Source organism: Bombus fervidus, chromosome 13, assembly GCF_041682495.2.
Source record: "Bombus fervidus isolate BK054 chromosome 13, iyBomFerv1, whole genome shotgun sequence".
Taxonomy (NCBI): domain Eukaryota; kingdom Metazoa; phylum Arthropoda; class Insecta; order Hymenoptera; family Apidae; genus Bombus; species Bombus fervidus.
The window spans coordinates 9,550,013-9,563,344 of NC_091529.1; the positions used below are offsets into that span (position 1 = coordinate 9,550,013).

Consider the following 13,332-nt stretch of genomic DNA (forward strand, 5'->3'; position numbering starts at 1 on the left):
GCGCATTCTATCGGCAAATTTCTTTTCTTTTTGCAACTTTTTGTAACAGATCGTTGCATTTGGAAAAAGAGACGACGAATATGACGATATCTTTTAGTTCGTGTTAAGAAATTCCACGCCCACGCACGCGCATAATGCTATTTTATTAACAATCCCTTGAACTACAGTCCAGCAAAGTAATTGCTAAACGTTCCTTGTATCAAACATTAACTTCGAAAACAATCATCCTAATAGACTTATCCGATAATAGCTCTACTTTAAAAGTAACTTCACGCGTCTTCGCAGGCATTTCCCGCGCGTAACTTTCCCACTTCCTCGGTGTGCCGCACTGTACTGCTCATAAAATTTCAATTCAACGAACTTGCAACTTTCCACCAAATAGATGCATCGTTATCTACTAATCAAATTTTTCCAAGCATACTCTATCTATAAATCTTATTCGAAACGAAGGAGAATCTTGAAACATTTAATCAATTTAATGTAGAAATAACCCGATTTAGTCGATCTGTTTGCACTGTTTTGAAACTTTTGGAGTATAAAATAATTGCGTGATATTCTGTGATACCTGGAACACGTTACGAGATTATATAAAGTATGAAACGAATTATGGATCAAAATTCATTAACATCTCTACGTTAAATAGCTAAAGCAGAAACACGTATGAAAGTTTAATATTCGCATCTTTGAACTTCCAAAATTCCTGACGTGTGTAAATTCGAGTGATATTTCCTGTATATTTCCGTACAAATATCTATCTTCGTGTACGATCATTGAAGACCTTTAATCAGGAACGAATGCTTCAATTTTAATGAAACACTGCTTATACTCATCCATGCCCTACCTACCATCGCTTCACGCTTCTATAACGCAGGAAATTCTTGTTTCTATTCGATTCAAGACGTTTCATCGTACAAAAATTCTGCTTGAAACCAGAGAATTAAACGTTTAAACAATACCGAGAATAACGAGACGATTTTCTAGTTTTAAGTAAATAAAACAACGGTAAAGATATTTTTTAGAGCAAAGAAATTATTGAATTTCCTTAAACACATATATCAACCTCTCTCTTCTTGTTTAACCTTTTCACCAGAAATTACATAAATGAGGAGGAAGGCCAAACGGTCGTTTTATTTTAACGTAAAATAACATATATTCCGGACTACTGATACAAGCTGTAGTACGTACACGTGCACTTTTTGTTTACTGTTTCTTACTACACTTTCATTTTATTCCGTAGAACGCAACAAGAGTTTGCCGCAAGCTCCTAAAAATTTCGCGCTTAATTAAAATATCGAATCACCGGTAGCTCTTACGAGATAATCTTCGCGCGACTTAAACTTAACTAAACTCAAGACTAACGCATCCATCGTGTACGTCTACGATGCAAGGAGTAGCGTGATACAGGCGCGAACATGGGACGTAGGATAAGATCAGGAAATTTAAAAAATACATCTTGCACGATAATCCGAAAATAAACATTCGCCTGCGTATACGAAAAATGATCCGTTAACGTAGTTCGTTCGTCGATAAATTAACGCATAATCCATAAAATCGGTCCAGGTCGTTATATTGCGCATTTATTATCTTCTTCTATGCATTGCATCGACTCACGAAATATTTGATTTCCCCTATTGGAGTAACAGGGTTACCACGTAATTTAGAATACACGAATCCGTAATTCTTACGTACGTATACACACGGCGGTAGTGGCTGATCCCGGAGGAAAGAACATCCCTATCCGCCAACGCAGGTGCGCGCTTCGAAGGCGCGCGGTGAGTTAACCCCTCCACCATGCACCACCATGCTCCACCGTGATGCCACACACCGTGTATAAAAGCCCTCATCGTACGACCTGCTGGCTTCGAGTTAACTTGGCGAGCTCTTCGATCGGGATCTTGCACGGATCAAACATTCGGTCATTTTGGTGAACCTGTGCGAGCGGACCGGTTTCTTGGAAGCACGTTTCCCGTCGGACTTCCTGTCTTTTCCGTTTCCGAATCGAAGGTGAAAAGACTGGCATTACATACATATACATGAGTAACAAAAGGGGTGATAAACAGGGAATCGGTTTGAGAAAAGTTGCTTTTCCGTCGATCGAGGAGAAGGGACGCAGTGGAAAAGTGGTACAAGTGTAGTTTTTGTTTTCTTTTTTAAGAATCGAGATAAGTACGGGAAACGATAAACAATATCTGTTTCGTTATACGCTTCCAAACGCTTATCACGACATATAGTAACATGTTTATCGTACGGTAAAAAATACGGATTTTCTGTATCGGAGTTCAATTGTATTCTCAGTTTTCTGAAAATTTAAATTAAAGATTTTGTCATTCGCGTCGCATTTTCTTCTTTTGTTTTCGCTTACGTTTGAACGAGCTTCGAATCAAACGCGATACAAACAAGTGCCTGATTATTTAAATAATTTTCATCTTTTGCGTTTTCCAAGCGGAGAGAGTTAATTTCGGAGAATGAGAAACGAAAGAATTGGAAGAAAAGTGACGAATAGAAAATCTCGCCAACTGATAGCAATGTGCATCATAAGTTTTGTTTATATTTAATTAAATTCGTTGATTTTTTTTTAAAGAGACGCGCCGAATTGTTCCTTCAAAATTAATTTTAAATTTTTATCAGATATAACCGACAAATTGTTATTAATATTTTATACCTTGTTTTAACGCGGACGATTTTAATGAAAAAATTTTTACCAAATTAATTAAAAATTTTCCTCCCTTTTACGTATTAAACAATTTTAAGCTTTCATTGTTTTCGGTCATCTTTTCTTTTTGCCTTCGAATCAGGTTACGCGAAATGATTTTTTCTAAATTGAAAATATGTATATAACTTCTATTATGCACATAAGATGACATTTGTCGTTGCTCAAAATGTACAGAATAGTTTCTGTTATTTTTCAATTTACACGAAACGATGAACGAACAAACAACAAAAGCGAATCAAGCGAAAATTTCTGTACATTTATCGTGGATCGTTATACACGTTCGAAAATATATGCCACGATTCATAGTATCTTGAGCTTCTTCATATATACATTATAAATCTACATAACATTTAATTACCTGTTTCTTTATCGCTAATGTAGAATACCACTGGTCACATGGCGATCGGTTCCGAAAACTCAGTGGCGGTTCTTATACGCACTTGGACCTTCATGATAATCTTTTGTTTCGCGGGCTATGCAGCAGGTATGTATAAACCTTTAAATCTATCAAATTTTTCGATCGTATATTCGTTCATAGTTAATACTATAGCAAATATCATAGTTAATATTCATTGTCTAAAATTATCAGACATTCAATTTGATTCCTTAATATTGTCTTATTCCTCGGGGAATAAGTTACTACCGGCGAGATGACGCAGGACAGATGGAAGGCTTGAACAAAAGATCAAAGTCCTTATTACCGGCTATTTTTCGTTCAAGTAATTAAACATTTTCCTTCTTTTTTTTTTTTGTTTGCTATATCGGAAAAAACGTATTGCAAAAGAACACAATCGAGGATAGGTACCTTTTATTTTAATCGAGTTCGAAACATCGCATGTTTACGTGTATACGAACAAGCAAGATATCGAAATTTGAACACAAGTTCGACTGTTTCGAAAGTATCGTTGATTTTTCATATTTTTTAAATCCACGTTTCGTTATTACGTACTTGTTTTAGTAGCTTCTCTCTGATGTTGGTAATCGTAAGATAAATGCCATTGTATTTAAAAATACGTATAACTGCGAATTGTTTTAATATGTTAGAAGCGTTTTCTTATGATGGGGCTTGAGAAAGTGACAGAACACATGGAACAGACGTAGGTGCTATAGATGTATAACGGAAAACATAGTTATATTGTATTATAGTAATCCAAGGAATTAAGTTTATAAATTGCCAACTGTATTTTTAACGCTGTGCCTTGTTATTTTAAAAGCCATGCTGTATTGCGTTTTAAACATATCAAAATCAGAGCTGACCTTCGTTTAGATTAAACGACGCTGTCGAAAAATGTTGCAAATTTTCTATTGGCAATGGCCGTTTAAAGCCTTTAATTATTTGCGTATAACATTTTAAGAAGTTTATTGCATTTCGAGATTGACTTTAGGAATATGTCAATATCTAGGAATGTTTGAAATGCTTGATACAATTATCTTTTAAATTATTAATTTTACAGAAAAGGCATAGTTTCGTGCGACTCGTGTGGTAGAAACAGAAACATTTTCAATTTGAGCAAATGTCAATAACGTATTTTACTTCGTCACCCGAAACAAAATATAATTTTCAATGTCGTCTGTAAACGATTAGTGCAATTTATTCAGTTTATTACAAGAGTAACACGGGAAAAAGTAATAACGATTCGAGTTTATTGCACTTCGCTGTTTCGTTGCTATGATAAAACAATCGGAGAAGCTTCCTAACGGTCAACTCTTGCATAGCGAACTATTCTATGTCGCAAATCAATTGATCGCTCGTGATCATTAAGAGCCACTTCGTCATTTTGAAATGTCACTCCTTTTCAAAGCTAAAGGACTTAAGATTGTAAGTGCACGACTTCTGGCTTTTGTTAACGCGCTCGAAAATGTTCCGTGCAATGACGAAGAAAACCTGTATATCGTTACCGTGCGTTAAAAATTTGTTCAAAGTCTGTAGAATGTTTACAACAACGAAATATTTTATTTAAACGATAGTTGGCACACGCGCAAAGATCACAAAGATCTTTGCGATGAAATCGCAAAGATCGCACGGTGTGACACGATAAAAAAAAAAAACTTTATCTAGTACTCGCCAACATTATATCGAAATGAAACATTCAACAGAAAAAGTTCTCGCAATTAATCCTATTTCCGACGTAGGAAGTAATTACAAGAACGAAAGGCACACCCCAGTCTTGCCTTTCCTCTGGTATAAGCTTATTAAACACGCCATGGATTGCACAAGTTTTACCAAAAAATTATGAAAACAAACTAACACTTTGATCCACGAAGAAAAAACAAGATGTACAAATGAAAAAGTTATATGATTCTCGATCTTCTCTCAAGCGGTTTTTCTAGTCTTTGATTCTTCGATTAAACATGTCGTTTTCTTCAATTTTCAAAAATATGTTTATCCGATACCGTCTGCTTATAATAATAAGAGTCACGTTTCAAATCAATTAACAAAGTTTTATTCGTGCTTAGGAAAATGCGTTATCCATAATACCGTAGCTACAGTATTTGCATAAAGGAAGGACGTTTTAATTAACGAGGTCATAAATTCGTTTGTTTCAGTGTGAAATGTAATTTCCTATCTACAAGTGATAGTACGGTAAGAGTTTTAACTATACGTCGAACGCGATAAACAAATCATTCCGAGAATATGCCAGCTTGATAAATAATGAAACAAAAATTATACTAAGAAATAAAAACGTAATACAAGACATGCCTGGAATATTTAAAAATGTAGGTCAGTTTATATTCCACATTCGTGAATGTTTTATATCTATAAACGAAAAAAGACGCATATGACAAAATTCGACTCTCGCAGAGATAATGATGTTCCTCTGTGCGATGATATAATTTCTTTGCTAATATCGGTAACGATTTTTTTTCCTCGAATTTTTTATTTTTATTTTCCAAATTTATTTATGCTTAACACGCTGCCAGAAATCTCGTATATATTACAGAATACTCGTAAATAGAAAATTACAATAATTACAAACTTCATACTAATGACCTATTTTCAGGATAACGCTCGTAGATCATCCAAAATCCTGACGATGAATTACGTGAAATACGTTAGCTGTTCGTTGTTCTATTTTATATTTTATATTTATATTTGGCTCGACGTAGAAATTATTTGAGACGAAGAATCACACGTTTTCTGCGTTTATAAATGTACGTTTAATTATGATATTGATTCACGTGCAAACAAACTGAAATGTTTTAATCGAGGTTATTGATTTACGCGTGCGACAAATAAACTGTTTACATTAAACAAGACGATTTTTCTATCACGTAAAATTACGATTGTAACGTTTACCACGTATGTTTCACACGATATTCGTCGCTTATTATACGGATCTTTAAGAAGCTGCCATATTTTTCTGTAAAGCAACAAATTTAATTTGTAGATTTTACCGTTCAGTATTTAATATCACAGGATTAATTAATTGACTTAATGAATGCACCTTTGTAGTAATACAGGTTCGTACTTTTAACAATTCAATATTGAACTACATATTTCAGTAAGTACAAACTACAATTTTGATTACACGTTATTAAAATAATCTAGCGGGACTTCTTCAACTTTTATCTGAAAATTCCGGTTCAATTTACATTGGAATTATTATACGGCTTGTTATTCGTCTTTTAAAATCATTCCTTGCCACTACGTTTAATTATACTTCCGTTGTAATTAATTTGCTTGGCAATTGAGATGGTTTTCATTTTTTCAACTTTGTTTCTTCGCGAGTTCCTAGAATTTACCACCGAAATACAATGGAGATTAAACCTAAGTTAGTCGATAATTAAGTTCGGAGCTACCCGGATAAATCGTGGTTATTAATGCGAAGTACGTTCTCCCACTCGTTTGCATCAGTCAGTCGTATATTACGGTATGTTAAATATGGAACACCGCACAAAAAATACGTCCAATTTTGATGATCAAAGAATCATAACCAGTGAACAATTCATAGAGAGTTTGATGAAATGTCCGTGCTTCTGGCTAACGATTAGTATAAAATGATGTGGCTGAAAAATATTTTAGCACAAATAACGAAACGAAGAAAGCAACTTCGAGATACTCGGGGGAAATTGAACGTAAATTTTTGAAGCTTAAATCGACACCTCGTTACGACAAGTGTTTACAGACAATCGATGCTTACGTTGATGAGTAGATTAGTCGATTATCAGCATACGCTAATAATAAAACAGACTTTTGTAAAGTATATTTCTATTTTATTTTCTTTTTTACTTTTTTTTTTTTAGTAATGTGGGATTGAGAGTGTTCTGCTTAAAATTTCTTCTTTATATAAAAAAGAAAAAAAAAAAAGAAAATAACAGGAAATGTAATTCTTATCGTGCTTGTAATCCGTAAATATTACCATCGTAATTCGAAGAAAAACCTAGAATTTTGTACTGTGAGCTTATTTCAATATCGAAAAACATAAATAACGAAAATGAATGTGGGACGCTTTGTACAAGTTTCTGAATATTATTTAACCGTGATTGAAAGTTCCAGTCGAGAGAAAGAGACTGTTATTAAATGCAAAACGCACGTACAAGAGAAAGGATGGCTTAAGAAGATCTGACACGAACAATAATAACAAAGTTGGTGCAACTTCGATAATGGGATCATCTGTAGTTTAGCGATCCTCGTTTCCATCGGGCCGCGTTAAATTTTAATTATATATATAGAGAAAATCCGCATTTACAGGTTATAAGATTAACAACTTCACGCGTTCCAACAGTTTCGTGGTGGTAACCTGTTGCAGCTAATCCTCGGGAGCCGAGGTTTTGTTGCCTCGCGAGTTTGTTGATCGATATTCCAGTAGATACCCGATACTGTGCGGAATGAAATAAGAAGAACTGTTGGACATAATCTTCTATAATTTAAAATTGTTCACCGATTAATCAGTTAGGTGTTTTTTACGCTCACACTCGTCACGAAGGAATGGAAATATTTTTTTACGACGAGCCTTGTCGGTAATAAAATTAAAAAATAAAACAGTCATTTCGTTGCAACTTAATTCTACGTTATAACAGCCACGCATACTCTATGTTTGACGAGTATACTCGTCATCGCTTACTATTTGCGACGCATTTAGTTTTCAAGGAAGTCGCAACAGCTAACTGATTAAAAGATTAAATCTTGCGTTTTCAATTGTTTTCGATTATCGTACAAGATTCCCTATACGTTGCAACGAACAATATACATTTTTAAAAAATGAATCCCTCTTTAGTCCTTTGAAGTAGCAACATGGCTTTTCGCATTCGTCCAACAAACTTTTACGTAGGTATCTCTCAACTCGTGCGAAATCCATTTATCCATCCCCTATTACTTTCCTATTTGTTTCAAGTGTTATTTCTGTTGGATTATTTCCAGTAATATCTCTTGAAAATTTATCACCGGTAGTATTTTCGTGCCCATTTCCTAATGGAGAACCGCGAGTTCAATTTCACGAATTAACGTTTAATTACGTCTTAACATTTACATAACGCCCTTCGATAAGATTTGCGCAAATAACTATATGAAATATGAAATACAAAATATATCAGAACAGTGCGTAGAAAACGCCTTCGTTCGTGTTCACGCTAACATTTAGGATTGCCAGTGCTTTTAAATATATAACCTGTGAATATGGTGTTTAAATTGCTCGCGTGGTAGGTTAATGCAAAGTCGATGGTAGAGTCGTAGGTCGCTATAGTCGCGTGTAATACGGATAACGACCGACATAATCTGAACACCGAAAAGCGATATTCCCTTAATTTTGAAATATACTTTGAAGACGTGGTCGAATGTTAAAACCTGTTAGACAAAATTGAAACAACGTATCAACGAAATCTTTGAACAGTTTGCAGAATACACCTGGTAAACTGGTTTTAGCACAGAGCGAGACCAGGCCGGTTGATTTTTCCTTTGCGATATGTCCTGTGCGTTCTAATATCTTTTTACATGTCCGGCGAATATCTTTGATAGAATAAAGGGAATGTATCGTTTCTGCCTGAGAGAGATGTACATCCCCGGTGCAAAGAAGGTAAGAAAGTGTACGAGAAAGAAAAGAAACGACGATGATCCGTTTGTGAACGGTGAAACGTGAAAACCAATTGCTGCCTTTGTCAGCTGGCCGATGCAACTAGATATGGAAATGGATGTTATCATTCGCGACCTTCTTCTGCACATATATTCGAATTACACATTGTGTCAGTTCAATGTATTTCGTATAATATCGAGTTCAATCCGTATGTCTCGTGTAGATACGTATGTGTTTCATTAGATCGGTATTGGTATGTCAATTAGATATTCCGGGCTTGATTCGTTACTCGTTGAATATGTTATCGTTTAAAAATCAGGAATCAAATTGTCGTGGTGTAGGAGATTACGAATTTTTTAACCGATTCAATATTTTTGAGTAAATATTAAATCTCAATAGGTGCGTGAATTGAAATAGAATTTCTTCTTTCGTTCTTCTGTTTTATTATCGGCCTTTTATTTCTAATACTATTATTTCTAATCTGTTCTAATACTTTTTAATATAATTATAGTACTCTCGTAATTTTCAAGTAAAATTTAGATTCGAAAATAGAGATCTACTATCTATAGTAGATACGGTTTTTTAATTTATTGACGTTCAATCGTAAACTATTTTTGACTGAATTTCTTCATTTTTATGGAAAAATGTTTTGAGGAAAAGAGATGTAAAAAATAAATGCTTGCTGGAAAATAAAGCCAGAGTATTTACAGCAGTTAAGGTTTTTACACACGACACCCGAATTTGTATCCGAATATAATCAAGAGATAATGCCAAATATTCGACCCGAGTGTTCTTTTCGAAATGCACAAGTTGGGCCATAATCGTTGTTTTTATTAATGTAAAATTATTTGATCTTAATTAAAATTCGTAATATTAGAAATATCAACTTAATAAAATAGTACGTATCCATCGTACTGAACGCGATAGTCGGCAACGCGCGTTTAAAATAATAAAACAGAGGTTCGTTAAAGGCACACTAGAGACATATACGAGAGGACGTTTTGTTACCATTGGGAAATTGTTATTATACACGGAACTTTTACGATATTATCTTCTGTAGGCTATGAATAATGAATTTATCATTCAAAAATGTTGGATGAATTTAAACGCGTTTCAATTTGTTACGATACTGCTGTGATTTATACTAAATATAAAAGGAAAAGTACACGATTTCCTAAGGTTCCGAGTGGACGTTCTTACGATTTACGTCGAAAGTCTGCATCATTAAGTACTTTTCTTATAAGTTGCCGTTTTATTAAAATTGATATTTAAGAATTACTTTCAGTACGTTTACTTGCAGTTCTGCTTGGTGTTTAAACTATTTAGTCTTTTGTAACCTCACCTTTTCATCCTTTCGGGAATTACGCGATGGAAATACCTGCGATGAAAGTTGAAACGAATGTAGGTTATTGTGAACAAGAAAGAAAGAAGAACATTCTTTTCTATGCGTAAAATGCTTTTCGCCTCGTGTGCTTAATAAGGAACTATGTTGAATTAATTAGTTTTTTATGCTACATCTTTGTATAGTTACTTCATCGTCAAATTCTGGTAACCAGTTACCTTATCATAATTATTTTCTTATAAATACCACGCTGGTACGTTCTTATTTCTCTTTTTTCATTCTTTTTCTGCGCTTTTTTTTCGCGATAAATGCTTAAGGGCAACGGTTTCGTGATATTATAATCCTTTATTAATTACTTAACGAGAACCAAGTATCGCTTCATACGATACATTATTATACCCATTAATTATCTGCCTGCAAGTTATAAATCGAAGTCAAAGAGTTCCATCAAAGTATGCGTAGAAAGATGAAATATTATGCACGCAGCGATTTTATTGATATTTAAGAATATAGATTCATTCGCATGTCACATTTTCAATAGGGTCGAATCGTATCTCTGAGGCTTTTCATTTCCGTACATATAGAAGCTACTCAGACGCGCTGTTGAATTTTTAATTAACCCAGTTCATCCTGTAGATACCATCACTACGTTCGCGCTATTCTAACGTTCATTTAGAATATCCTAATGAGATCGAGTCGCCCACCTAAGATTATCGTTCAGAATGAAATACAAGATAAAGATTATCTTATTACATCGTATATCGTATCGTACATTTATTACACGTACGCAATATATACGCATAGTTAACTGGTTTCCATAAATTTGATCGAAACTACTTGTATTCCTTTTACACTTGCTTCATCCATTTGGCGAATAACTAATCGATTCTACGCAATCGACGAAATCTTTACGCGTTTGTTGCGTTTTTAAATATATCTTATTATTACATGTATTTATATTTATATGTATCTTTAACTTTGAATACGAAATACACTGTCAAAGAATTTTTCAATTTCGAAAAAATTCTTTTTGAGATATAGAGGTGTCTTTAATAATGCATTTTCTTTCAAGCCAATGTTCAAGCGATTTCCGAGGTATAGGGTTTCGAGAAGCGAGATCGAAATACAGAGAACCTTGTATGAAAGAAACTCACTTTTTGGTCCCGAAAACGACACATGACTTTCTTAATTTAACAAACAATGTCGTTTCACGAACTTAATATAAGAACTTAATCTACGGATATAAGCATAATCAAAAATCTCTCTGCATCATAAATTAATCATAAAATATTTGTTACAGGATCTTGTTTAGAGTATGGACATTCGTGTTGGGGAGGTATGTCTTCGCTCATCTTTATTTAATTACAAGGACATTTTCATTAGAATAAAGTCTTCGCTAGTCTTTTGATATTTCTGACAATATACGAATTTACGAAGTAGCATCACGATTTCGTTCCATAGAAACCGTATTTTACACAAATTCATCAGACAGATGAATAAAATTTACATTTCAATTTAGGAAGTAAACGAGCTTCCTTCTGCGTTCTGTTAATACAACGATTTCCACCACGTAAAATATGTATACCTTTTTATAACGCCGTTTATTGTCTAAAGTGATAAAATCCTTTTGTCTGTATCACTATCGTAGTTTAGATGTCTACGATATTTTATTAAATATTTACCAATTCTAACTAAATATTAATTTAATATACTGCTGAACGTATTGCCACGCTAATTTCCTTTTTTCGTGATTACAGGCCATGGGAAACGAAGCGGAGGGCATAACAATGCATATTTAGTACCGTCAAAGACATCGAACGAAATACAACAAGAGATACCGTCGCTTACGAAAGAACAATTCATACTTTCCCGTTTGATTGATCGACCATCGATACCTAATAAATACAAAGCAAGATGGGACAGACTTCTCAAACTAAAAACTAGTTTTCCAGAGAGTTGGGACGGTGATGCGTTTAACGCACAACTTATTAGCGATGAACCCAGTCGGTAAGAATATACGTAAAGGTAGACATATAACTGTAACGATTTAGTACACGAAGAAGAGAACTGGTACTTTGATTCTTAACTTTCAAACGACAGTTTTGAATCAAAAGTGGCTTATGATATTTTGAGTTCAGTCACTATAAATTTTAGAGTATTTTCTTCTAATTCGGCTAGCTTGTATTTTACGCGATAAATATTGGAAATATTTATCACTAACGTGATGTACAAGTTTTCGACTGGAAGAGATAAAAATAGACAAATAGTTTCATCGAAAATTTCCTTACACTAGTTACTTTCGATATGTTAATCGTGATTATGATAATTAGAATATACATATAAGTCGTATATTACCGGTAAGTAGTGTAAATTACAACTGTTCATACGTATGGATTGTAAATACCGATATAAAATATTATAATTTCTTATCTATTACTTGAAAGTTCTTTCGCCTTGATTTATCCGATTGCGTTAACGTTCACAGGGATCAAAATAATAACGAAGACATGAATCTGGGAAAAAGGAAACAAACCAACAACATGCAAGATATAACTGGAAATACCAACGGCGAAAGGAGGGAAATTCCTGAGATACTATTGATATCGAATAACGAGGACAATCAACATGGTAGTAAACCACAGAACGTAGAGTTGTTCAAGTTTCTGGTGAATTGATTCGCTATCGTGAACCTCTATGATATATAAAATTCTACATAGCTGTAACACAGGACTCTACGTATTATTATGCATAATTAATTACATTATTTTCGTTTGCAGAGTGATACAAATGGTGATTTCGAATAAAACAACCGAGCATTACTATAAAATACATATAATGTAAAATAGAAATTGTCATAATCGTATTGTAACTGGACTAATAAGAATATTGTTTAAGCTAATTTATTAGAGATTCTGTTTCTCGAATAAAGATCAAACGACTGTCCTATCTAACTTAACGTATAAACCTTAATTTTATCTTTTAAACGCATATGTAATTAATTCCAATCCTAATCAAAATGCAAGCAAAAATAATTTTTCTATTATTCAATGATAAATTAAATGTCAGAATTTGAATTGCGATTAAATAGGATAAATAAATAATTGTTTTCAGCTTAATTATTTTTGTAATTTTCATTTAATGTCTGTAAGAAGTAGAAACGTAAATAATAACAAATAAAATAAATGCTGATAATAAATCTGTCTATTTCGTAACATTTTTATTTATGGTCGCTATGAAAATTGAGACAGAACATAGAGAATTCTTAG

The 13,332-nt window shown here is 33.6% G+C and overlaps 1 protein-coding gene across 2 annotated transcripts; it reads left to right on the plus strand.

Annotated features, from left to right (window-relative positions):
• Positions 1 to 1,845: 1,845 nt before the first annotated feature.
• On the plus strand, positions 1,846 to 13,017 carry Ccha1 (neuropeptide CCHamide 1). 2 transcript variants are annotated; one of them, XM_072015762.1, is made up of 6 exons: positions 1,846 to 2,004; positions 3,095 to 3,197; positions 11,367 to 11,402; positions 11,824 to 12,073; positions 12,552 to 12,732; positions 12,844 to 13,017. In XM_072015762.1, the coding sequence occupies exons 2-6, from the start codon at positions 3,110 to 3,112 to the stop codon at positions 12,868 to 12,870; spliced, it is 582 nt and encodes a 193-aa protein (XP_071871863.1). In that variant the 5' UTR covers positions 1,846 to 2,004; positions 3,095 to 3,109; the 3' UTR covers positions 12,871 to 13,017. The 2 variants fall into 2 exon arrangements, with proteins under 2 accessions (XP_071871863.1, XP_071871862.1); XM_072015761.1 differs by lacking the exon at positions 1,846 to 2,004 and adding an exon at positions 2,010 to 2,123.
• Positions 13,018 to 13,332: the final 315 nt, after the last annotated feature.

What these genes read in the sequence shown, in the direction of transcription:
- Ccha1 (XM_072015761.1), top strand. Translation starts at nt 2,034, where the DNA reads ATGAGTAACAAAAGGGGTGATAAACAGGGAATCGGTTTGAGAAAAGTT. An exon ending in TTTCGCGGGCTATGCAGCAG is followed by an intron (nt 3,198 to 11,366) that starts GTATGTATAAAC and finishes TATTTGTTACAG; the next exon opens with GATCTTGTTTAGAGTATGGA. An exon ending in TAGAGTTGTTCAAGTTTCTG is followed by an intron (nt 12,733 to 12,843) that starts GTGAATTGATTC and finishes TTTCGTTTGCAG; the next exon opens with AGTGATACAAATGGTGATTT.